A 26,265-nucleotide genomic window follows, 5' to 3' on the forward strand; every position below is an offset into this window, starting at 1 on the left:
ATAATGTTTTGAATAATATATTATTTTGAAACATTGAAATAAATAGATTGTCTAAATATTTTTGGATAATTTTTTTTTATAAATTTTATTGTAAAAAGAAAATAGGTTAAATTAACCCATTGGTCTGTACGGGGCAACTGATTCTGTTCGTTCATCTTAGTAGGAAACTCACCATCGACGGAAGGCTTAGCGCTAAATTCGAAGGCCATGGAAATTTTGATCTACAGTAGTTGAAACCTGCCGGTGAGCTCTAATTGTTTGGAGGATTCTGCTTCTCTTTTCGGTCTGAGGTTCGAAAAATTTATTTTCTGCAATTCCGATCAGCTGTAGCTATTTAGTTTCAGGGCAATTCATTTGAATTATTTGAATTAGAGTCTAAGGCCTTCAAGCTTCGAATCACCTCACATGGATCGGAAAAATCCTCAATCAGAAGTGTTCTTGGAGGAATGGAATGGTTCTTCATTATCGGAGCTTCGGAAGACTGCCACCATAACTGTTTCTCCTTCCCTGTCCATCCAAAGGCAATGTTCTGATTCCCTTCCCATCTCAGATTCCACTCACCACTTTTGGAAATTTGCGATTGATATTTCCTCTTTCTTTTTTCAATCTATAGATCTGGTTCTCGTTTCAAAATCGTGGGGAGACGATTCTTTGACGCGTTTGTACCGGAGGCAAGCTTGTGTTTGGATTTCTTCGACTCTATGTAGTGTCCTTGATTTTTTTTTTTTTTTTTTTTTTTTCCCTTTCTTATTATCAATCGTTCGTTCAATTGCAGGGGTTTCCTAGTAGTGTGACCCCCGATTATGTTCCTTTTCAAATATGGGACTCATTGCAGGTAAAAGTTTAATTTACTTGTTTCTCACCTGTTACATTTGGCGATCTTAATCACCATGAATATGAGCTGATGTAAATAATAAAATGCTTGGAATGGATGAATTCTAGCAACAGTAGTTAGTTTTCTAGGATTTTACATCTTAAGAGTTTTCTTGACGACAAAATGTTGTAGGGTCAAGTAGCCTTGAGATTAGTCGAGATGTGTGCAAATTGGCAAAGATACTCATAGATTAAAAAAAATCATTTGGCAATCTTATGTTTTTCGTAGTAACATTTTCCAGTGATAATAGTGAGCTATAGAGTTATGATTATCATTGTCTTTCAGGGTCTATCGACATACATTAGGACCATGCTCTCTACCCAAGTAAGGCCATTTTATTATATATATATTAACATGTGCAGTTCAGTTTCTTCTAAATTTAATATGCATTTACGCCAAATCTTTCCTAGGCTCTCCTGAGCGCCATTGGGGTCGGAGAGCAATCAGCAACTGTCATTGGTGCAACATTTCAGGTAAATTCAAAACTGAACTTTTGATAATTGATCTCAAGTTTTTGTGGCTTGGAAGATAGATACCTGTAATGAATGTGCTGTTAGTTAATAAATTTCTCTTTCTTTTCTGTTGCAACTTTTCCAGTGGTTTTTGAGGGATTTAACTGGAATGATTGGAGGTATCTTATTCACATTTTACCAGGTGTGCTGTTCTCTTCTGTAATCATAAATAAATCTATATCTGATTTACTTGCATAGTAATTTTCTTGAAAATTTGTTCCATAATAGCGTGAAATGGTGATGGGACTGCTAAGGATTGATTGAAGCAGATACAATTTTATACTTAGTCTTCTCCTGATAAATTCTTTTGTAATCACAGCCTTTAAATGGTTATAAACAACTGGAAGGTTTTCTTTTGCTAGTTTTTTCGGGGAGGGGTAATCTCTACCCGTTGCCCTTAGGTTGTCTCTTTTGTTCCTTTTGATGAATACACACGTGTTTCCTATCGAAAAAGAAAAAAAAAAAAATACTTCTCCTATCAAATTCAATATTTTGTTGTTATAATATTTATAGAATTCAAGACTTGTAGAGTTAGTCTAGAATTCTGTTCACCGTTTTTATTATGAATCTTCTTTCTTGGTTATGATATAGCAACAACAATTGTCCATTTCAGGGATCAAATCTGGACAGCAATGCCAAAATGTGGCGCTTGGTTGCAGATTTCATGAATGATCTTGGTATGTGTATTTTCCCCCTTATTCCTTACTTAACCTGCAATAAGTTCTCTTTCTAGGACAAGTACATGCAGAAATGTGGGTATCTAGTGGATTAGACTTACCCATTTCCTTCTGATTTTTCCTTTATATCTTTTCCGTGGAGAGTTTCCATTGTAATGTAAATTATCATCTGCTTAAACCGTTGTTCATAGCTAAGCAAACTAACCTACAGCCATGGAATTGTTAAAGTAAATAGATCTCTAATTTTCGGAAAGGTTACTACACTGAGCATTTTCACTTTTCCATGTTGCATTTTGAATTTTATGTCCTAAGATAACCAACGACTTTGTACTGAACAGGTATGTTGATGGACCTTGTTTCCCCCTTGTTTCCTTCAGCATTTATGCTCATTGTTTGCTTGGGGAGCCTGTCAAGATCATTCAGTAAGTCCTTACAGATTTTAGAAATTTTCATGTAAACATGGTATTGTCATGTAAATGTTGAGATTTTTCTAATGGTATCATGTTTCTACGTTGTTATAAATGATGTTATATTAGTTCAGTGAAAAAAACATTTTCAAATTGATATTTAGCTCACATTTCATCTTTAGTTCAGTGATGAATTTAAACTTTAAACTTTAAACATTTAATTTCATTGGAGTACACCATAAACTTCGATAAGTATTAAATTTGTACACATTCAAAACCAAAATAGAAAATTACCCTTTAATCAATCAATAAATCATGTAAAGTTCAACTAACAAAACACCAAAATGTTGACTCAAAAGGGACCAAGCCAATTCGAGAAATGCCCGATTGTTGCTAAAAAACATCCAATACAGTTTGAAGGACTAGTACCTAAAAGATATAGCCAAAAAAAAAACGTTAGAAAAATGGAACTCAAGAGGAAAGGAGGGTATTTTTGGTGGTTAGGGTGGTCATGTGCTGTAGACTTATGGATGATACTAATTCGTGTATTCAACAGAAAATAAGCATGCTGTTTGGACTTCATATCTTAATTAATTGGATGTAATCCTTAATGCTAACTATAGATTTCAATCCAAATCAGCCGGTGTGGCAAGTGGAGCTACTAGAGCTGCTTTAACACAACATTTTGCCCTTCAGAATAATGCTGCTGATATATCTGCCAAGGTATAGCGCAAGCCACTTTCCAGGTGAAGAATGATCTCTGATCCAGATATATTGTAATGACAATTGTCACTCTTGCACCAATAGGAAGGAAGTCAAGAAACAGTAGCAACAATGGTAGGCATGGCGATTGGTATGCTTCTTGCTCGTATTACCATGGGATGCCCACTGGCCATCTGGCTTTCTTTTCTATCTCTCACGTTGTTCCATATGTACGGTGAGTTATTTGCTTGAACAAACCCTCGGTTTATAGTATATGTTGACGTGACATTTAGTTTTTAAATTTCTGAATTGGTAAGAGTTCAAATTTTAGACCATCATCTCTTATGAACACATTGTTAACTTTTCTTCATCAAATTTTCTTAATAGTATTTTAGGTTCAAAATGTTTATTCGTCTACATAAAAAGAAAAAAGATGGAAAAATATATATTTATGTAGTCATGGTAGATTTCAAACATGCCTTGGTAGGTCTGTCACAATTTTGTAAAATTCTGCTTGTGAATTTGTGCAGCAAATTACAAGGCTGTTTGCTGCCTTTCCTTGACTTCACTCAACCCTCAGAGGTGTTCAATTGCTTTGCAGCATTTTATTCAGACAGGCCAAGGTGATGCCCGATGTCTTTATTCTTTCCTGTTGTTACTGATCATGATTCATTTCCTGGATGGTTCAGGGCTATTTGTACGTATGTACACTGTAAATTCCACTCACACGCGTTAATATGTGATTTATGCGACAAAACTATTTTTAAATCTACCTCTTTCTGCGATAAATAAAAATTGCTGCACTCTAATCTCTTTGTTTAAATAAAAGTTACCATGCGACTGAACCTGCATTCAGTTCTCTCTCCTCAACAGGTTTCTAAGATGGAGCATGTTTTACCCACATGGGTTTCTTCATGGAGTTTAAGGAGTATTAAGTTAATCCATACACGTGTAAGATTAGGAGAGAGGATCTCTTCACTTCATCACTCAGAAATGTGAGTTTTTACATACCAGCTTTTTGACTTGCTTGATCTTTTTTTTTTTCTTTTCTTATTATTTAGATAAGAAGAAGACATCCATTTGACAAATAAATGACAAAGAAGCAGGTTAAGCCAAAGTGTTATAAAAAAGGGTTTCAAATGGACAAGTTTTGGATGCAATAATTACAAGACTCAATATTGAAAGAACTCCCAAGATTTTAAAATGCTGGCATATGTGGAAGCGAAAATAGAAGTGGTTGTATATGTACTATTGTTTACATTAAAAAATAAATAAATAAACTAGCAACACGATACTCCTTAAATAGATCAATCAAATATGGTTTATCATTAGGATTTAGGCAATATAGTACGTCCGTTGCAAGTGTAAAGAAATTTACTTTTATTTAAAGAACACATGCGATTGGAAGACTGAAGTTTGTCTGGTTATCTGTCATAGTTTTTCTTTCCACAGTTCATAAAACTGATATATAGCTAATAACATTATTTTGGTATAGGAAGGAGCTGTTGCAATTGGCAGGTGCCAATAGTAACAAAGGTTGGAGTACTTTTAAATATTTTCCGAAAGATAGGTTTGAGCTGTATTTTATAACTCCATCTGATCATATGTTATTCGTTTTCCAGTGAAGTACCTTCTAATGGAGAGGAAGTCCATTATCTGTGTTATTGTGCGAAAAGATGCAACTGCTAATGACATCTTCCAATCATTCTTTCATGCACTTGTTACGGCTTATGTTCCTGATCAGGCGTCTAGGCATTTGGAAAGCCTGTCGTGGATGGACAAACATTATGAAGATTTTATTCAAAAGGTTTTTTTTTTTTTTTTTTCTCTTTAATGTTTCTGAACTTCATTAAGTTGCAAATTTTCTCTTCCGTTCTTCTTTTCTTAGCCTTTTCTTTTTGGTTATAAAAAATGATAAATTTTCATTAATTTTTTGAGAAAATGATACGAAAAACTTCCCCAAAAGTAACTCACAAAAAACCACTTCAACAAGACTGCAAGAATTAATTAAAGAACGGTTGAAATTTAGCAAACGGTCCAAATCTAATCTTAATCTCGTCTCTTCTCGCTATAATTTATAAGGTGTCCTTTCATCGAACTCCCAGTAGGCAGCTTTTTGTTTTACTCCCACAACATTTGCCTTTTCCCGGTGGTTCAACTGTTCAACTGTTCTCCCAATTAGCGGAGTATATACATAAAGCCTGTTTAAATTTAAACCTTGAGCCTTTGGCTGAAGGGATGGAGAAAAAGGAGTTGATCCTTTTGTTAGGAATCACGACCCTCCACAATAATATGATATTGTCCACTTTAAACATAAGCTCTCATGACTTTGCTTTAGGCTTCTCCAAAAGGCCTCGTACCAATGGAGATGTATTTCTCACTTATAAACTCATGATCTAGCTGATGTGAGACCCTTCTTCCAACAATCCTCACTCCTTTTAATCATTATTCACATATAGAGGACACTAGTCTGGAAGCAAAACCATCTAGAGCAGAACCATTCTCAAATGGTACCTACATTTGATCCTACCATCCATAGCCATAGCCTAAAAAAGAGAGAAAGTGATAGAGAGAGAATGTCTGCCCGTTCAGAATTCCAGATACATGGATGCATGAATTGCATCGTAGGAAGATATTACTTGCCAACACGTTACGTATGGGAAAAATCATGCTTTTCTTTGAAGCTTGCTATAGTTATCTGTAAATTGGAATAGAGTTGGAACTATATGCCTTGGACTTCTGTACATTCTTTCATATAGAGTACAATTCTCAGCCACATGTGATGATATTTTCATTACTTTACATTCGGTATATTTATAATTTTCATTGCATTTACACCATTCAATTACCTTTTAGCTGAAGCTATCGGGTTGGAAGACAGATCGTCTACTTTCTCCGTCAGTTTGTTGGAGAGCCAACTGGGTCTGCAGTCCCAGAGATGAGAAAATTGACTAAACCTCAGTGGTCACTAACCATAAAAGAGCAGCACAAGGAGGTACCCACTAATATAAACTGTTTCAAATTCAGCCACACTCTGTGGCATATTCACAATATTGGTTGATACTCCCTGCTTGTGAATGGTGCAAATCTGAAAAGTATTGTCAATATGCTGTTTATGGCCTTGATAGTTTTTAAACAGCACCATGCAAATCTGCTTGTGACCTTATAGCTTTTAATGAACCATATAAACCGCACTCATATGATTATGCTTTCTGATATTCTGCCACTGGATTCATTCTGACTTTATAGTTTATGATGAACCTTATAAACAGCACTCATTTGATTATGCTTTCTGATATTCTGCCACTGGATTCATTCTGACCTTATAGTTTTTAATCAACCTTATGAACAACACTAATTTGATTATGATATTTTGCCACTGGATTCATTCTGACCTTATAGTTTATAATGAACCTTATGAACCGCACTCATTTGATTATGCTTTCTGATATTCTGCCACTGGATTCATTTGACCTTATAGTCTTTAATCAACCCTATGAACTACACTCATTTGATTATGATATTCTGCCACTGGATTCATTCTGACCTTATAGTGTATAGTGAACCTTATGAACAACACTCATTTGATTATGCTTTCTGATATTCTGCCACCGGTTGTTTCTTTTTTATAAAACTTGGCTGCAAACTTTTGATGAGTATGCATTAATTCTTCTTGCAATTATGCATTTAAGCTTGCAGTTAAATATAAAACAGGTTAGGAGCTCTCTCTAAGAAGATAAACTCGTTCAAAGTGCTGGGGGCAGTCTCAAGAGCTGATCAATATTCCTACAGAAAATCACGCTTACATTTATGCTCAATCCTGTAGTATTAGAAAACCATGACCAATTTTTATATTCAAGAGTGGCTATCTTTTCCATTTTTACTCATTTCTTTTCGAGTCTGCAGCTTGAAACGGACCGATATTGTTGAACTATACTCATATTAGCCATAAATCAAATCTTTATGGATCATAATAATTTGTGTTATTGTTCATTTTTAACCTAAGTTTTAAATAATTCAAACTTTATTGGGAATTCATATTACTCTTAATTTATAACCACGATCCTCTCGGTCTTTATTACAACCCATGTCAACAATGTGACATAGTATTTTCTTTTTTGACCCTAGTTTGAATGTATTCGATAAAATTGAAAATATTTAAGATAATAAAAGGGTAAACTTAAAATTTTTTAAAATTTACATTTTTTGTGATATTAACTCAATTTCAATATCTAGCCGACCTACGCATAGCTCAATAGATTAATGTATATTCTCGGGTGATCATTTTTGTTATTTAATATTTGATCATTTACAAATATAAGTGCTTTACTCTAAATTATCTTAAACTTTTTTCTCTAGTGAGAGAGTATTAAACAATTTGACATCATTTACTATTTTGATCGTTATCGGCCACTTTTAACCCATCAATTATTATGCGATGTCTCAATTTTACATATTAAATTCCAAAACAAATTTCATATATCATTTTAATGAAGAAACTCACAAATGTTATATATTTTTTAAAACAATTTCAAATCTAAAAGGGTTAAAATGAATTTTAGAGATATGGATATATTCAATTTCTTGTAGGGTATTTTGTATAATTTATGGTAAATGAAAAATAAAATAAATAAAGGAAATTAAAATTAGAATAAAAAAAATTCAAATTAGGAAAAGAGAGGAGGGGAGAAAAGTTAATTTGATCCACAAATTTGGAAATTAAAAAAAAAATAATAATAATAACTGAAAAAAAAAATGGAATTGAAAGGGCATACCGCCAACTTCGCGGTTTTCCCTTTGCTACAGCCACAACCAAAACTCTCAAACTGATCCAACGGTTCAGATTCAGTCTTCTTCCTTCTCTGTCCTCCATTGCCAGAACCTCCATTTTCTCCCGCACCTTAACTTCCCCTTCCCCTCCTCCCTCTCTTCCTCTCTCTATTCTCTTCTTCTTCCCTTTGTCTCTGCTTCTCTCTGTTGTTTTTCGCATTTTTTGTTCCGTTCTTTTCCGCTCTCTCAAACCATGTCTTCCGCCGAGAAGGAGAGAGAGACTCAGGTCTACATGGCCAAGCTTGCCGAGCAGGCCGAGCGCTATGACGGTACGCTCCATCACTTTGTGCTTCTTCTTCTTCCTTTTTTCTCTGATTTTTGTTGTATTGTTATTTTCCTTCCATTGAGGTGCGATTTTATGATGATATTGTTAATGATCTGTTGTTTTGTTCCGGATTATGATCTGTGTTGGCAAGTGTGGACGACGGGAGGTTGTTGATTTTCTTTTCTGGATTCTTTGTTTTGCTGGCGAGTTTTTTTTTTTGGCTTTTTGGCTTTTTGGCTTTTGCCGTTGCTTTTCATGTCGCATTTGTAGTTGAAATGCTGATTCATTTCTACCTCTTGCTTGCGTTTGAGAAATGGAAGTTATCAATTATTGGATCTTACTGTAGCCTTCGCGATCGCTGTGTTAGATGCTTGATATTAGCTTAATGCCTCGTTGTTTTCTTGAATAATTGGAGGATGTTTTCATGTCTGTGAGGTGAAAGCTTTTCTTTACGGAGTTTGATCGATCCAATGATGCAGAAATGGTTGAGTATATGAAGAATATTGCAAAGCTTGACCTCGAACTAACTGTAGAGGAGAGGAACCTTCTTTCTGTGGGGTACAAAAATGTGATAGGTGCACGACGAGCCTCTTGGCGCATCATGTCTTCAATTGAGCAGAAAGAGGAGTCTAAGGGGAATGAGAACATTGTAAAATTGATAAAGAGTTACCGCCAGAAAGTTGAGGAGGAACTTTCAAAGATTTGTGGTGATATTCTCTCTATCATAGACAAGCATCTAATCCCTCATTCGTCTGCTGCAGAAGCCACTGTCTTCTACTACAAGATGTGAGTTGTTTTGTTACAACCAATCTCAATTTTGATGATCTGCGTACCTTTCTTCATTGGATAAGTAATTTATATATTTGAAATCTGGGAAGAAACAAAGAAAGGCTTGTTCTTATAATTCTAATCCAAATGGTGCAGATCTTTTACTGATGAACTTCTGTTTTCTGTGTTTCGTTTTTGAATATCGGTGACCTTTGATTCCACCCGGTACACCACGCATAGACTCACACGCCCCAATGTTAGGGATATATGTTCTATTCATTCTCAAAATCTATCAGATAGGCCATAGATTGGTTGATAATGAATATGGCTTGATCTAGTTGTTTTCTTGTTCATCATTTTTCTCTAGCATGTCTGTTTTGAACAATTGGGTCATAATGTGCTTTAGCCAATTTGAGTATATGCTGTAGTTACTGTCATGGCATCCATGATTTCAGGAAAGGTGATTACTATCGTTATCTTGCTGAGTTCAAGACAGATCAAGATAGAAAAGAGGCTGCTGATCAGTCGTTGAAGGGATATGAGGCATTTATTTTCTTTACATCATTCAAGTTTCACATTAGAAATACATAAGAACAATGGTTTAATATCTTTTAGCTAAATACTCTTCAATTATTTGAGGTCCTGTTCCCATTTTTGTAACAGGCTGCCTCAGGCACTGCGAATACCGAACTCCCATCGACCCACCCAATCCGTCTTGGTCTTGCTCTCAACTTTTCTGTCTTCTACTATGAGATTATGAATTCTCCTGAGAGGTATTATTAAGCCTAGTTTTCAATTCTCATACCACCATTGTTAGTAAACCTTTACCCTTGTAATGTAATGCCTTTCTTTTTTTTTTGTTTTGCAGAGCTTGCCATTTGGCTAAACAAGCTTTTGATGAGGCAATTGCAGAGTTGGATACCTTGAGTGAGGAATCGTACAAGGACAGCACTCTGATCATGCAGCTGTTGAGAGACAACCTCACACTCTGGACCTCAGATTTGCCTGAAGATGGCGGTATATCTCATAATTTATACTCAAGAACGTCTTATTGCATGTCCATTTACATAATCATATACCTCAGAATCTACCATCACCACTTAAATGACCTGTCTTGTTTGATAACGATTTCATTTTTAGTTTAATCTTTTCGAAATTTATGTTAGGTTCCTCTCAATTTTCTTACTTCAGTTTTTATGCTTGGTTCCTCCTGATTTTGGTTTTCTAAACCGTATTTAAATTTCTAGACAAGTTCCAAAAACACAAACAAGTTTTTAAAAACGTTAAACATTTGTAGAAAGTGGATACAAAACAAAGAACAACTTATAGACGGAAGTAGTATTTATAAACTCAATTTTCAAAAATCAAATAGTTTCAAAAATCAAATAGTTATTTAAGAACGCCGAACTCCTACTTCTTGTTCTACTTCTCGTTCTCGCATATACTTGTAGTACTTCTCGTTCTCGCATATACTTGTAGTACTTCTCGTTCTCGCATATACTTGTAGTACTTCTCGTTCTCGCATATACTTGTAGTACTTCTCGTTCTCACATATACTTGTAGTACTTCTCGTTCTCACATATACTTGTAGTACTTCTCGTTCTCACATATACTTGTAGTACTTCTCGTTCTCACATATACTTGTAGTACTTCTCGTTCTCACATATTTACCGATTTATGAACCGACTGATTGATCAGGTGAGGAAAACTTCAAAGCTGAGGACTCCAAACCTGTTGAGCCTGAGGTAAGACAAATTCAAGCCCTCTTCCCTTTCAATCTCAAATTCATGATAATAGAGGTTTAAAGCAAGTAATTGATGAGTAGGCCGCCCAGCAAGCGAAATGAGAAAGCGAGCCCCTCCGCAGCTCATCTAGAGACCGGACTTGTTGCCCTAAGAGAATCTAAAGATAGCCCTTCTACAGTGTTGTGGGATTTGTGGAGTGCACAATAAAATTTAGTTGCGGCGTTTTGAACCATTTGGTCCAACAACTAAAAGCTAGCTAGAAGGAAAGCTGGAGTTTTTTGTTTGCCAAGCTTTTGTTTCAACTTTAAATTCATCTCTTTCCACTCGTTTCATGTTTTTGCTCATTCCTATAACTAAGTGTAGCTTTGAATCATAACATCATATCTATTATTACTATTATTATTATTATTCTTGTTATTGTTTTCATTGTTTGTAATACACTTTTATGATAGTATCCATACAATATATCCTCAAAATTATTTCTTTTCTTCATTTTACTTCTAATCCCATATTTATTATATATGCTACTAACAATTTGTCATCTTTAATGTTTTAAAAATAATTGAAATCAAATCAAAATTGTATTTGGAATCTCTTATCTACATGTTTGTGACGAAAGCATTCTTCGTGGATGAAATGAAAAGTAGAACGCCGTGGCCAGGGATCGAACTTGGGTCACTCGGGTGATAGGCAGGAATACTCACCACTATACTACAACGACATTGTTGTGATGGAAAAATCACTCGTAAAAATAATTGAATGGAAAATCTCTGATCTACATGTTTGTGTCTAAAGCATTTTCAGTGGATGAAACGAAAAGTAAAACGCCATTGTCGGGGATCGAACCCGGGTCACCCACATGACACGCGGGAATACTCACCACTATACTACAACAACATTGTTGTGAAGGGAAAATCTAGATACTCGTAAAAATAATTGAATCAATCAAAATTTCATTGGAAAATCTCTTATCTACATGTTTGTGTGCAAAGCCATTTTCAGTGAATGAAACGAAAAGTAAAGCACTGTTGCCGGGGATCGAACCTGGCTCACCCGTATGACAGGCGGGAATAAAGCAGGCAATAAACTCCCCATTTTTCTGCTCTTTAATTTAAGAAAAGTTTGAAGAATTTTATGAGTAGCCATAGAGCACAGTGAAAGAGAAAGTAATGCATTTCATGTAAGAAAGATCCTTGACAGACACAGACAGCTTCACAACAGCTTTTCATGAATCCAAAATAAAAATTGATTGAATAAAACCCCCAACACAAACACAGCAGAAACCACAAGCATCTACACATTGTAAAGCATATCGTCCTGCCATAGTATCATTTCAGATGGAAAAAACATTGCCCCTTCAACATCATATAAAAATTCACATAATATGGATAGTCTTCAAATAGCTCTATTCAGTTTTGATTTTTGCAGGTTTCATTTTCCACCAGCACCACCAAACAGGTAATCCAGAGACGATCCACCGCCCGGGGCGGCATGGACCTTGGTTGATGGTCGATCCTGCACCCACAAGCAAATCTAATCAATCACTATAATCCCCTTTTTGTTATACCAGATCAAGGTAACAAAGCTTGGTTCCTCTCATGGTGCCATTTTCGCAAAAGATTAGTTACAGCCCTCATTTGCGCCTGTCAATCGGGTGCTTTAGGATAATTATTCCTCGGTGGAGTTATAAGACCTCATATATGTAAACACGTTAAAGAGATGTGAACATCTTCGATTACAAGTCACAGAGATAAGTCACTGCTATGAGGGCCAATGTCTTCAACAATTCAAAGATGGGATAGGAAAGTGGAAAATTTGAAACAGACAAGATAAATAGATGCTATTTGGGGGCAGGGGGCAGGGGTGGATTTGATGTAGTCATGTAAAAGTGGAACAAAATTACTTCTCTGGAGTCTGGAAATGATCAAAAACATGCTAGCAGTCAAATTAGGCTAGATAAATTGCTGAATAATCGTAATTGGCCATACCGTTATGAAATTGCCAGTGTTCTGACCGTCAGCCCTCAAATAGTTGTTTGAGGAGCTACTATGAATACCAGCCGGAATCTGCTTGGTAGCATCTGCAGGTGGTGAAGCAGTAGCAGCTGGTTTGGAGGCCGCTGGCTTGGATACAGCCTTTCCTTCATTTGAAGGTGGTGCTTGGCCACCTTTAGGTGCACCTGCATTGGGAGCTTCTCCACTGCCAAACAGGTACCCCAGTGAGCTCTGCCCCCCACCACTGCTAACTCCACGGCCCATGGCTCTTCGATTTCTTTCAAATGTCACAACTCAGAAGCTTGCCTTTCAACCAGAAGAAATGGAAAAAGGATAATAACAAAGGTCAGAACATAAATGGGCGAAAATCCATGGCAGAAGGATCTCAAAGGCCTGCTTACAACTCCATATATTGCATATATTCTTATTGAGTATCGTGTTCTAGAGAGATAAGGTTAAGAGCAATAGATCTCCAAATTAAATGTTGATCCTAGTCAGTGTAATAGGTTGAGTTGATACTAACGCAACCAAAACATTAAAACGCGCAACATAAGACATGAAGCCATTAGCTAGCACCAATTCCAAAACACGACTACCATTTGTTAGTCTACTACAGTGATTATTCTATTAATTGACGAAGACTTGCACAGGAACGCAAGAGGAATATTCCAGCTGACATCTACCCTAAAAACCCAACTCAAAATCTGATACATTTCGCCTAAAAGTAAGAAACAGTTAAAATGTAGACATATTCCGTAGATCCTGTAATAACCTTTGGAAACATCAAGAAACAACACAAGCACGCTCATGAATTAACAAAATCAAACGTGCCAGACAAACTGTTTAGTAATGATGCATAACCAAGATCTGATAATTGCAGCAATCGAGAAGTAGAGAGTTAGGCGAACAGAACTAGGGGAAATTCCCGACCGACAAACACCACAATACCTCGATCTCAAATTAAAAGCAAAGAGAACAGTTCTAAATCCAGAGAACCAACCAGATCTAGACAAGGAATGCAAGAGAAACTCAATAAAAAAAAAATCATACATCGCTAAGTAATCAAGCATAAGCACGCCAAAACAATCACGCATTGAGATAAAATCCTTGGTTCAATGACAACGAAAAGCATGAATTCGGTAACTGAAATGCGCGATGAGAAAGCACGAATCTGAAGGTAGAAGAGAAGATCTAAGACGAAGGCTTTGAATTCAGTGCAAACCTTCCGGCGACGATCGGATCTGAGGCGAACTTCAGAGTTCAGAGGGAACGAAGAGATGAATGGGCTGGTGTACTCGTACCTTGCACGCAGTCTGGAAGATACTCGTGAAATTATTTATTTATTACACGAAGAATTTTTAAATTAATAAATTACTAAAATAAAAAATACTCGCTATTTTTCCTTTTTATTTTATTTTTTATTTTTTTATTTTTAGTTTTAACTATTTTAAAATTATCATTAGCAAAATGAGGTCAGAGAAAACGTTCATTACTTTATTTAATAAAGATAAATAAACTAAATATAATATTTAGCTGAAAATAATTTTCTATAAATTAGTATTATTGAAAAAAATAGTATCAATGTCATGCAAATAAAGTTAACAAGCACCTTCTGACACTCAAGTTAGAATCAAGTTTGCTTTTATATAAAATGTTTTTTTTGTAACAAAAAAACATGTCGTATCTCTAGTGTCCTTAGGTCGGACCATGATTGAAGTGACTACTTAATCACGGTCTTAACGAACCCAAGACTTAGCTTTGGGAGACCTCAAATGTCCCGAAACTCGAGACTCGTTCATATTATGTAAAAACCTACTAATGATGACCTCAACACATTTTTCACTATAATTAATCGTTCTAGTTGATTATAAGAGCTTTAACACTAGGGTTTTAACCCATCTCAACTTCGACCACCAAAATTACGAACTCTTAAACTAGCTATTCACAACCTTGCTAAACGGCTCGTTCGAGCCATGCATGGATTGGTCCAATGGGTCATGGGTTGGCTAGGTTTGACCTCATTTAATTCATCGGGTCTTTCGACCACCTATAATGAAGACAACGTGAATCTTTTAAAAGTAATTTTGAAACATTTAAATCAAAATAGTTTGGAATATAACAGCAAACAATCTTCTAAGCTTGAAATTATACTGAAAGGGAAAATAATTAGCAAAAGACTCATCAAAACAACTGCATCCCAAATGTGTTTCCCTGGTTCCTTACAAAGCCTACTTCTGAGCAGGGCCACCAGGGTTGAGCTCGTCCCAGGCTTCAATCCAAGTGACCATTGATTCCGAGAGCTTAACGAAGTAAGGATCGATGGGGCCGAGTTTCTCCTTCACTAGCTTCGACAACTCGACGTAGCATTTCTGAACCGTCGTGCAATCTTTCGGGAGAACGACCGACTGGAAGAACGGGATCAGGTCTTCTTGCCAGAAGATCCCTTTGTACTCCTTTTTGAGGTTCACAAATGGGTTGCTGGCTTTGCTGTGCCATATGTAAGGCAGCCCTGTCTTCACTCCCCACCCCAAATGGTCACAAATCACCTGCAACAAGTTCATCAACCAATACTTTAGCTCTGCATTTGGCTAAAGATCACAGAAAAGGATCACGTTTTGGCTATACCTTCACACACCACCCGGCCCACATATCGTCGTAACGTCCAATCGGCTGCCCATCACCCATGAGTCCGAAATACATAGCTGGTCCGATCAATTCACGGTTGAATGCGAGATTCATTCCACACATGGGAAACAAGGTTCCCTTGGGAATTGTCAACACTGCATCTACATACCTAAACAAGATATACAAAGAACATCTCAACAAAGCTAATGACTATGGAACTTCTCTATGTTCGAGTAAACTAATCGAGACACGATAGCAATCCACACACACCTAGAGTTCCTTTCACGAGGCTTAACGAGCTGGGTAGGAGCATCATAGTCAGGAATGTTAAGCCAAAGTCCATGAGAAACCGCGGTCGAGACACCCTCGCGGAGACTGAAAGGGTATCCACGGACAAAGTCTGCACCTTCTCTGTACGGATCATACAGAGTATTGAAGAAATGTGGAGTGGCTGGTGATAGAAGGTTCTTTATGTGCTGCTCGAGTGCGTTGATATCTTTGTTCGAGGGGTCCTTCGCAACCTGCAATGGCAGATTTACAAGAAACCATCAAATCTTGATCATACTTTAACCCTTTAGATCAAGACAGTAAGCAGAATATGTTTGTAAAGATGCAAACAAATCGCTTCTTTCCCATTTTCTCAGTCGGTAACAAGGTTCTTCTTACCGCTCAAGCCCAAGCTCAAGTCCACTGTTAGCAGATATTGTCCGCTTTAGTTCGTTACGCATCGCCGTCATTCTCACGGTTTTAAAACGTGTCTACTAGGGAGAGGTTTCCACACTTTTAATAAGAAGTGCTTCATTCCCTTCTCCAATCGATGTGGGATCTCACAATCCACCCTCCTTGGGGCCAGCGTCCTTGCCAGCACACTGCTCGGTGTCTAGCTCTCATACCATTTATAATGGTCCATGTTCACCGCTAACAGATATTGTCTACTTTGGCCTATTACGTATTGCCGTCAACCTCACGGTTTTAAAACACATCTGCTATGGAGAGGTTTCCACACCCTTATAAGAGTGCTTCTTTCCCTTCTCCAACCAATGTGGGATCTCACAATCCACCCCCTTAGGGCCCAACGTCCTCGCTGGCACACCACTCGATATCTAACTCTGATACCATTTGTAACAGCCCAAACCCACCCTAGCAGATATACCCACCGCTAGTAGTCCACTTTGGCTTGTATCGCTGTCAGCCTCACGGTTTTAAAACACTTCTACTATGGAGAGGTTTCAACACCCTTAATAAAGAATGCTTCGTTCTCCACTCCAACTGATGTGAGATCTCACAGTTCTCAACTACATTTCATCAGTAACACCATCATATGTGATAGCCGTCTGGGATTCATTCAAAGAAAGCTACAATTATCTATATAACAAAAGAACTGTTTCAAACAAACAAGCATTTCCACAAGATCTGTTCCTCCGCTAGCATATATAAATCCAATAACTATTCATAACTTGCAAGACAGAGGATGGAATTAACCACAGAAGCCATCAATCGTTAAGGTGTTCTATCTAGAAAGCAAATAGCATAATCTTTAAGAAGAACGAAAAGAAAAACCAGCATTGATCCATTTCAAACAGCAACCAGATTAAGAACTCAGAACAACAAAATCAATCAGAAGAAGAAAAAAAAACAAGCTAAAAAACAATTTCAGCCCAAAAAAACGAACAAACAAGCAGATCTACAAAACACTGAGCATCCGATCAACACAGAGAACACGTAATCGAAGAAATCAAGCAAACCAAAACTCAAAAACGAAAGCGAACAAGCAAAATCAAGTAGATCTTACAAAGCAATCATCATCAATTGTGAAGATATACTTCTTCTTGGAAACCATATAGCCGAAGCATCGGCAAGCAGAATCCTTAAAGGAAATGCAAGACGCCTTCGGACCAAGAATCCGATTGATATCATTCCGATTATAGAGTTCATAATCGAATCCTTCAGGAACCTTAATCGTCTTCGATGGGTCACCATCTTGAACAATGATCAAATGGTATTGCTCAAAAAATGGCCTCCACATCTCCAAGAAATCCAGGTTTCGAATCGTAGGGATGACGATATCGAGTTCATCTTTCAGAAGAGGAGTGGGTTTGACCGAAGCTTCCGCCATTGTTAACCAATTGACAGAGTTGCAGAAGCTTCAATCAGAGAAAGAAGGACTCGGGTTAGACTTGGAGCGAAGATACTGGAGACGACGATTATATATATATATACAGAAAAAATGGGAATTTGTTCGGAGTAAATCTGAGATTCTTCATGGGTGATTTGGTCAATTGGACTTCCGGATCTGGATTTGTCAAATTTATTAATTTATTAAATTATTTATTTATTTATTTATTTTCAATTAAAGTAATTAAACCAAATAAAATTAATTTGGGACATAAGAGTGGAGTTACGTTATTTCCATTTAAATAGAAATTTGTTCAAAAATGCATTTTTAAATAGAAATTTGTTCAAAAATGGATTTAATGCTCCCATGGAATGTTATAAACCTGCCCTAACCTATAATTCGTAAATAAAATATTAATTATTATTTTTAAATATCAATATTTCAATGTCTCACTTCTGCCACGATTGTACTGAAAAAAATAAACATTAAATTTATCTGTTTGAGCTTTGCTTTAACGAATACAGTTTTAGTCTGAAACTTCTAAAAATTGACTATTTAAATTTTTATATCGTGAAGGTTGGACACGACTTAATTGGTTAATATATTAATTATCAATTTAATGATATATTAAAAAGGATTTGATTATTTTTTTTATATATAAATATATATATCGTAGTTGGTATTAGGGTCTTATATAGTTGACGAAAACAGGATAGCTACCTAATATAATCGAAAGGAATTAAAATATTTATTATTAATTTAAATACGAAGAAACGTGCAAATTCAAAGACCAAAATGGAGAAAATAACAATAATAAAATTTATAATGGAAATGACGTAAAGAAATGGGTGTGTGGAAGTCAACTATGTTGACTATTCGCAGACATTTAAAACTGCCATAATAAATAATTTTAAAAAAATTAAAAAAAGAAAAAAGAAACAGCTAATTACCCATGTGCCCTTCGAGGCGCCAACTTTCCTTCCACCTTTTACGTTTTTCTTTATTCTTTTCCAAAAATGCCCTTCCCCAATCCCATAATTACCCATGTGCCCCTCCGCCCTTTTCTTTATTCATTTAATTATATTTCACATTTGTTTTTATTGATTGTAATTATAAATTTAATCATTTAACTTCTTTAATTTTTTTTAAAGTTTAAAAGAGGTGTAATTTAAGGTAATATTAATTATATTGTGACTTTTTAATCTTTTATGTTTTTTTTTAAATTATATAATTTTTAAAATGAACCGCTCATATAAAAAGTTTATTGAGACATGGTTAATTTATTTGCACTTCAGATCCCGAAAAAAAGAGTACATGTTAATTATCGTTGAATTATGTTCATGTTGACCTCCTAAATTTTAAATTCCAACATAAAAAAATACAGCAAAAATATCTATTATTTTAGATAATTTTATAAAATACCCGTGAACTTTGCGTAATTAATTGTATTATTGAATTTTTTTAAAAAAAATTCAATGATGAATTTTTATTTTTTTAAATATTAATATTTATTAAAAGTTTGAGGAATATAATATTTTCAGAAAAAAAAGGGAAATTTTACCCATTAGGAAAGTTTAAATTGGGCCAGACTCCAGATTCGGCCCAATGGGGCTACCATTATGGGCCAGCCTCCAGATTCGGCCCAATGAGGCTACCATTATGGGCCAGCGAAGGAATGGATAAGGCCCTAAAGCCCACCAAAAAGCTTGATATTTCGGGAGCGAGTCGTTGTGAAAAGCATCCCTCCGAAGCCGAACCACCCGCAGCGGCGATTAGTCGACAATTGTCAAAAGGGATCGATGCCGAGCATTTCGGCCCTCTATTCCATAGAAGAAGTCTCACAGCACAGTTCCAACGACGACTGTTGGATCATTATCGATGGCAAGGTACGTCCCTGATAGTATTCATGGCCTTACTTAATTTTCTTTCACAAATTTTTGTTCCGTTCGTCGGCCTTACAGTATTCTCTTCATGTATGTGCTTCGCCATACGATTCTCATGGAATTTTTTTCTGAGTTTTTTTTTTTTTTCGATTTGTTATTCCACGAGATGCGTTCTAAATTATGGTCGGAATTTGTTTAAGGCGCTCTCGAGTTGTGGACTGAATTCAATTTTTGTGGTTGATTGTCGTCTTTTTGGCTGGTGGATGGGAAGTTGATGCTATAGTTTTACTGGAATTAGCTGAACTTTGTCACTGTGATGGTGAGAAATGAAGTAAACAATCTTATCATGTTCAGATTTTTTGATTTCTGATCTTCCATTATACAGTGTTCATAGTTGTAATTGATGAGGATCGAGACTCTTTAAGTTTAAATGAAGTTCTGTTTAGAAGTAACTGTCTGCTTAATATAGGCATGAATTTATAAACCATTTTAGGAGTTGAGATCTGATGAAATCTCTTGGCCTTAATTTCTCCTATCCACCTGAAGTTTCTTCTTCTACTATCTAACTTTGTTTTGTTCCCACTCTTGGAGGCAGAGTGGAGATAACCGGATTAAAGTAGAAGGTAAAAGAATGGTGGATGGAAACTCACCAACATGGTTCACTCTTGAACCAATAGATTTATTTTGATTTCTAGTTCATCGTCATGTCAAATTCTTAGAATTAACAATACAAAAGTAAGGGATTCCAATACTGAATTCAAATACGACTCAAAGTTTCAATATCCTCTTAGAACGTATGTTACTGTTTGAATATGATACTTTATTGGATTGGATGTGTCAATTCTGACAAATTGTTGATTCAAAATTCTTGAGAGGCAATTGACGTTTTAGTTGCGTGTTTGAAACATCGGCCCTCCATTTCCTCGCTCACCATCTTTGCCAAAATATTGATACTTTCGTTTTTACTTCGGTCCACGATCAATTTTCTGTCCACACATTCTCCATTGACACCATTCTACAACATTTCCACCTCCTCTGACCAGTAAAAATGTGTCATCTTTTACCATATTTTGTTTGAGAGGATGCGTTCTGACATTACTTCAAAATGACATGTTATCGTTCATAGGTGTATGATTTGACGTCATATTTGGATGAGCATCCTGGTGGAGATGATGTTATTGTGGCTGCAACTGGTATGGTATGCTTGTACTTTGTAATGGATTCTTCTCTCACAAATCTGAACACTGCACTTTTTTGTCCCATCAAAGGCAGAGATGCCACAGATGATTTTGAAGATGCTGGTCATAGCAAAGATGCTCGAGAGCTGATGGAGAAGTTCTATATCGGCGAGCTTGATCCTTCTTCCTCAGCGATCCCAGAACTCGAAGCAAAAGAACCAGATGGTTATGCAGCTCGGGTTCAGACCTTGACAAAGCAATACTGGGGGATTCCTATTGCAGTACTTGGTATTTCTGTAGTACTTGGCTGGTTATACTTGCTCAAAAAGTGATTGCAATGCCATTTGAAGGCTGCTGGCTTGTTGAGTTGAGGGAGTTGATCACATTTTTGCTTCTTAGAAAACCTTATTTGTTTCATAATCTTCATACAATGATTTGTAGGTTATTTGTTCGAGAAGAGAGATTTTTTCTTGTTAGCTAGTGGATTTGTGTATTTATTTCCATTGTTTCATTGGACGTGACCATGTAGCTTCTTTCAGCCCAATAGGGCGATGACATCTCGAGGTTGTGTTATCAGGTAAACTTTTTCAAACCGTTTAACAGTTTCGTCTTTTGACAGCTTTGTTGTTGTCGTCGTCATCATGTCTCTTCTGCTACTATGTGTTACTGCCACCACTGCCTATACCTAGAGAGTTGGCGATGTTGCTCGGTTGCCTAGTTGCATATAGTTGTCGTCGAGGTGGAAGGGAATGAGGAACAATCTTCTTTCCAATGTTCCAGATCTACAATAAGAATTGACCCTCTTCATTTACTCGTCTTGACATGAACATTTTTGTTCATTTTGTAACATGGGCGTTCGATTTTTTATGGATTTGGGCGATAGGAATGACGAAAATGACGAGTTTACAATGAATGAGTAAAGTTAGTCTTAGACAACAACAATGAATCTCTCTAATCTAACGAGAAACATTTCTCATTCCACGAGAGAATAGAACTGAACGCATTAAAGAATGTTACATCAATTTGTTTAATTAAGTTACTTCCACATGATTGTTTTTAATGGTCAAGGATTGAAACGAAACCTCCACCGTGTCCGAGGACCAAGCAAGGCATAGCTAGGGACATAGGAGCCGATTCAGCGTCAGAACGCAACAAACCCAATATTAGGCCCATACTGTCTCATACGGCCCAAGAACGCAACAAACCCAATAGGCCCAAAAACCCACATTAGGCCCATACTGTCTCATACGGCCCAAGAACGCAACAAACCCAATAGGCCCAAAAACTCAATATTAGACCCATACTGTCTCATACGGCCCAAGAAACGCAACAAACCCAATAGGCCCAAAAACAAGAACAAAAAGCGATGAAGTACAGAAGAAATAGGCGACGACGAAGCAGAAGAATCCTGAAGAAAAGAGCATAAACGCCTCTAATGGCGCAGGCTGTTCAGAAAAATACTCTGTACGTTGGTGGTTTGGCGGAGGAGGTGAACGAGTCTATTCTACACGCAGCCTTCATTCCCTTCGGCGACATCAAAGATGTAAAAACTCCATTGGATCAAGCCACTCAGAAGCACCGTTCCTTCGGCTTCGTCACTTTCTTGGAGAAGGAAGACGCATCCGCCGCCATGGATAATATGGACGGTGCTGAGCTCTACGGCCGTGTCCTCACTGTCAACTATGCCCTCCCCGAGCGTATCAAGGGTGGTGAACAAGGATGGGCTGCCCAACCTAGTAAGTTCCCCTTTTCCTTAAACCCTAATTATTTTCATCTATTGTTTCTCTGCATTTGTGAAATTCCGCTTGTGTTACATCTCATTGTTGATTGATAACTTCTTGGCTGTGCTCCATTACCTGTTTTGCTCTAATTTCATGCTATGATAGGAGTCCTTGAAAATAGAAATAGAATTTATGCAATCTATTTGGTTGCATTGCATACAATAGTGGTTCGTTGGTTATATTCTAAATCTTCAATTTCATTCTTACAATTTCAAATGTTTTGTTAGTGCAATAAAAAATTTCAGTCTAGCCGATTTCTAATTTGATTTCAAATCAAATATATGTATCTGAAACTGATTTATATGCAAAATTCTGTGAAGGAACCAAAGCTAACAATTTAAAAAGTAAACTAAAATTTGGTTCATGTGGAAGTTCTGGACCAAAATTAGATTTAAACAGCTTATCATTTTCTGGTGCCGAAGTTTAATCCTTAGGACAAGTTTTGGAAATTGTTTTAAGATTTGGACTCGGTCATTTTAGGATTTATTTAGATTATGTTTGTGTATCTAAATCTCCTGCCCTGGTTGCTAATTACAAGTATTGCAATCTATGGCATTAGCATGCTGATAGTTTCCTCCATTCCTGCCAATATGAACCTAGCTTAGTAGTTAAAGCATCTATGAAGTTTGAGGTTCAAATTCTCGCAGCGTGTCGTATAAAACAAAAATATGTTCCATCTCCTTGACTGTTCTTTGATTTCTATTTCCCCTCAATGTTCTTGTGGGCTCCTGTATCATCACTACTTGTTCTGCATCTTTTGTGAGCTTAGAATTGAGTGATTAAAGCTTTACTGCACGTCTACTACCGAGTGGCTGGCACTGTCTGATTGCCTCAACTCCTTCGATTTTAGAACGTATCTTGGCACTTGTGTGTTATTGACTGGTGTAGAGGCCTACTAACTTGAAGTTAGCAGCCTCGTTCAGTTCCCATGGATAGTTGTATACTTTGTCTTTCATCATTCCCTTTCCATTTCACTGGACGTTTTTGTATGATTGAAATGTGTTGCATTGCTATAGTGATCTTGCAAATGGGTCTGAATGAGTGATTTTCCCCCTCTTCTTGTCCTAATTGTTACTAAACAAACGCCTTCCTTTAAATTATAGTTTGGGCCGATGCGGATACGTGGTTTGAAAGGCAGCAACAAGAGGAGGAAATGCAGCGGATTCAGGCGGAGAATCGAGCAACTATGCAGGCTGCTGAGGAGCTGCACAGGAAGAAAGTAGCTCAAGAGCGGGAAGGGGAAAAAGAAGACGAGGTAGACACGAAGGACGATCCCATGGCTAAGGCTGAAGCCGAGGCATTAAGACAGAACAGTTAAAAGAGACGAAGTTTAGTGAGATTTGAACTTGCTTCAATGCAAGTGAAAGAGAGAGATAGAGAGGCAGAACATGGAAAACCTGCCGTTCGCTGAGCTTGCTATTGCTATTCACAATGCTGATATGCATGTTAAGCTTACGCATTGTTTTGTTTCTGTAGTTAATTCTATTCACAAAGCTTAGTTTGAAAAGCTGAACAACGCTTACCTTTGATGAAAACTTGTAATTTTATGGAAAGAAGATCTAGAAATCAGGAGTTTTTAATGCGACAGCATTGTTGTTTTAGTTCCCCAATTGGTTTTTTTTTAGGGTTGATCCTTGAGAAGACTCTTCTTTCGTTCAAGATTGGAGATATGGAAGATAAACGTAATACATCTTCAACCATGTGATGTCATGATCTTGACACACTCACGACCAACCTTAAGAGGAATTCAAGTCTCATATTCATTTTTCGCTGAGCTTTGTGACTTCGTCGGATTGTCGGCGAGGTTTGTCTTTGTCTTCCAAACATTGCTTGTGCGAAATCTAAGCTTATTCGGCCACACATGTCGTTTGAGCGTGCATGTTCAATCGTTGAGACACAACGTCACATCTCATTGTCATCTCGGTTTCCAACAACACGATCCATGCATCGTAGTGTCATCTCATGTCTCGAGACACATCGCCTATCTAGGCTTGTGCGGACACATCCGTTGGGAATGTGTCAACCATCTCATTGAGACATCCTGAACATCCATCCATCCAGGTTCACTCAAGCGATGGACTCTCTCGTGTTCATGCCAAACCATTTATGACATACGTTCCTGATAATGGGTGCATAATCCAACCTCCATACATGGGCTCGAATACTATACTGACATTGAAAGAACCTTTTAAGGAAGACACCCGAGACCGCTCGTCTCGTGAGGCTTGCCCACATTGTGACGCACGCATGTGTCACAAGGTAGCTTACTTAGGCCACAAGACTCGGGAGTGGTGAACACCATGCCTCCGCGTATAGTACATGTTGAGACATTTTCAATCCTTTTCGGGTAGACGTCATTTTGGCAAGCGTACATACAACCTTGTGCATAGTCCGTCGAATACCCATTTGATTCCAAATTTGGATCTGACTCGCAACTATCCTGCCGCATTCATGACACACTTGCAAAATCTTCATACAACCCTCAGTTTTTCTATCTTGTCCGACTTAGACACACAAATTGTGACTCTGATACCAACTGTCATGGTTATACTTTTTCAACTGTGCAGTGTCGTGATTTTGACATGCTCATGACCAGCCTTAAGAAAAACTCAAGCCCCATATTCATTTTTCGTCCGACTTTGTGGCTTCGTAAGACCTTAGGCAAAGTTTGTCTTCACCAGCCAAACATCGCTCGTGGCCACACGCTGCCTGCGCATGCATGTCAATCATCTCCGACACAACCAATTTGCCTCTACACTAAGCCAAGTCATTCGACTCGACCTTACCTCTACTCAGGGTAAAGGTCTCCAATGCGTCACATCTCATCTTGTCATATTGTCGTCAGCCATCATACCTTACTCAGTCCTGTCATTGAGAACAAACCCACATGTCATTCATAATATCAAAACATCCCGAACATCCATCCATCCAAGTTCTCATCAAGGCATTGACTCTCTCATGCCCATATCATACAATTTACAAATACCGTACCAAATAGCAGGTGCAAAATCCAACCTCCGACACACGAGCAAGAGTACACTACCGAACAAGACAAGTGTGCCGACATTGCAAAAAAATCTCACAATAATATTTACGACGAATAATCTCACTTTTAGTACCACGACCGTAGAACAAAACCACACAACTATTATGAGAGAGAAAAGAAAAATGTTTGTAGAAGCAAAGAATAAAATCAGATTATGTCTCAAAGCATTATAAACTTAAGTAGTAATGTTATTTTCTTTAATTCCAAATCTTTCATTTCCGAATTCAGACAAAGAATCATCAAAAGCTAATTAAACAATAACCAACCAATTTAATTTACGATAATTATTAAATAGTTTGGAATATTCGATGCCCAATAAACCCAAAAAAAAACACCATTTAATATATATTTGTCTTTTTATTTATAAATAAAATGAGCCGCCGGCAGCAATTAACATGGTTTAGTTCTTCCCAAGATATGATTCTTGCTCCTAATTGAAACCCTAATTAATAATTATTAAAAAAAGTTATAATCTTTGTTTCACTTTTCAAATTGGATTAATTTGATTATTAAGATTTGCAATCTTTTAAGATAGGAACGAGAGCGGTTTCGTAGTTTAAAAAAAAAGAGTATGTCGTGCTTTTTTTTTGTGTCAAATCAATTAATTATTCTGTCATTATATCTGATCCGCTGTCTCCGACATGGTCTCGGTGAAATTGAATTCTCCGTGAAGATGCGGAGTACCAATGGCTAGACGGAAAGACCCCGTGCACCTTAACTATTGCTTCGTAGTGACAACCTTGATTGAATGTGTAGGATAGGTGGGAGGTGGCCACACACGACGATCAATCCTGAAAAACCACTCTTTCGTCTAAGGATACCTAATCGCCGCACCGAGTTTTCTGGGGGGGGGGGGGGGGGG

The 26,265-nt window shown here is 37.1% G+C and overlaps 6 protein-coding genes across 14 annotated transcripts; 4 read left to right on the forward strand and 2 right to left on the reverse strand.

Annotated features, from left to right (window-relative positions):
- The first annotated feature begins 105 nt into the window (after positions 1-105).
- LOC111462628 (protein root UVB sensitive 3) lies at positions 106-7,059 on the forward strand. Of its 9 annotated transcripts, none has more exons than XR_002713766.1 (17): positions 106-243; positions 339-521; positions 614-671; positions 776-835; positions 1,160-1,198; positions 1,285-1,347; positions 1,472-1,528; positions 2,000-2,063; positions 2,402-2,485; positions 3,111-3,193; positions 3,278-3,407; positions 3,703-3,795; positions 4,029-4,167; positions 4,668-4,708; positions 4,795-4,979; positions 6,029-6,367; positions 6,421-6,825. XR_002713766.1 is itself a non-coding variant. In XM_023106281.1 (17 exons), exons 2-16 carry the CDS (start codon positions 406-408, stop codon positions 6,125-6,127), a joined length of 1,311 nt encoding a protein of 436 aa, XP_022962049.1. In that variant the 5' UTR covers positions 106-243; positions 339-405; the 3' UTR covers positions 6,128-6,167; positions 6,864-7,059. The 9 variants fall into 9 exon arrangements, 8 of the variants coding, with proteins under 8 accessions (XP_022962049.1, XP_022962050.1, XP_022962052.1 ...); XM_023106281.1 differs by lacking the exon at positions 6,421-6,825 and adding an exon at positions 6,864-7,059 and having other exon boundaries at positions 6,029-6,167; XM_023106282.1 differs by lacking the exon at positions 6,421-6,825 and adding an exon at positions 6,872-7,059 and having other exon boundaries at positions 6,029-6,167.
- Positions 7,060-7,949: 890 nt separating this feature from the next.
- LOC111462630 (14-3-3-like protein GF14 iota) lies at positions 7,950-11,197 on the forward strand. The gene is made up of 7 exons (XM_023106290.1): positions 7,950-8,271; positions 8,747-9,053; positions 9,491-9,578; positions 9,699-9,808; positions 9,904-10,052; positions 10,734-10,780; positions 10,861-11,197. The coding sequence occupies exons 1-7, from the start codon at positions 8,196-8,198 to the stop codon at positions 10,879-10,881; spliced, it is 798 nt and encodes a 265-aa protein (XP_022962058.1). The 5' UTR covers positions 7,950-8,195; the 3' UTR covers positions 10,882-11,197.
- A 734-nt stretch (positions 11,198-11,931) lies between these two features.
- Positions 11,932-14,127, reverse strand: LOC111462521 (protein SPIRAL1-like 2). The gene is made up of 3 exons (XM_023106112.1): positions 13,997-14,127; positions 12,769-13,080; positions 11,932-12,295 (listed from the first exon to the last, which is right to left on the reverse strand). The coding sequence occupies exons 2-3, from the start codon at positions 13,036-13,038 to the stop codon at positions 12,212-12,214; spliced, it is 354 nt and encodes a 117-aa protein (XP_022961880.1). The 5' UTR covers positions 13,039-13,080; positions 13,997-14,127; the 3' UTR covers positions 11,932-12,211.
- A 713-nt stretch (positions 14,128-14,840) lies between these two features.
- LOC111462517 (alpha-1,4-glucan-protein synthase [UDP-forming] 2-like) lies at positions 14,841-17,602 on the reverse strand. The gene is made up of 4 exons (XM_023106109.1): positions 17,192-17,602; positions 15,670-15,920; positions 15,400-15,568; positions 14,841-15,320 (listed from the first exon to the last, which is right to left on the reverse strand). The coding sequence occupies exons 1-4, from the start codon at positions 17,513-17,515 to the stop codon at positions 15,003-15,005; spliced, it is 1,062 nt and encodes a 353-aa protein (XP_022961877.1). The 5' UTR covers positions 17,516-17,602; the 3' UTR covers positions 14,841-15,002.
- A 1,641-nt stretch (positions 17,603-19,243) lies between these two features.
- Positions 19,244-21,194, forward strand: LOC111462520 (cytochrome b5). The gene is made up of 3 exons (XM_023106111.1): positions 19,244-19,401; positions 20,525-20,591; positions 20,667-21,194. Exons 1-3 carry the CDS (start codon positions 19,315-19,317, stop codon positions 20,906-20,908), a joined length of 396 nt encoding a protein of 131 aa, XP_022961879.1. The 5' UTR covers positions 19,244-19,314; the 3' UTR covers positions 20,909-21,194.
- A 746-nt stretch (positions 21,195-21,940) lies between these two features.
- LOC111462518 (peptidyl-prolyl cis-trans isomerase E) lies at positions 21,941-23,962 on the forward strand. Its single transcript, XM_023106110.1, has 2 exons — positions 21,941-22,312; positions 23,461-23,962. The coding sequence occupies exons 1-2, from the start codon at positions 22,012-22,014 to the stop codon at positions 23,673-23,675; spliced, it is 516 nt and encodes a 171-aa protein (XP_022961878.1). The 5' UTR covers positions 21,941-22,011; the 3' UTR covers positions 23,676-23,962.
- The last annotated feature ends 2,303 nt before the right edge of the window (positions 23,963-26,265 follow it).

Source organism: Cucurbita moschata, unplaced genomic scaffold (assembly GCF_002738365.1).
Source record: "Cucurbita moschata cultivar Rifu unplaced genomic scaffold, Cmos_1.0 Cmo_Scf00027, whole genome shotgun sequence".
Classification (NCBI taxonomy): domain Eukaryota; kingdom Viridiplantae; phylum Streptophyta; class Magnoliopsida; order Cucurbitales; family Cucurbitaceae; genus Cucurbita; species Cucurbita moschata.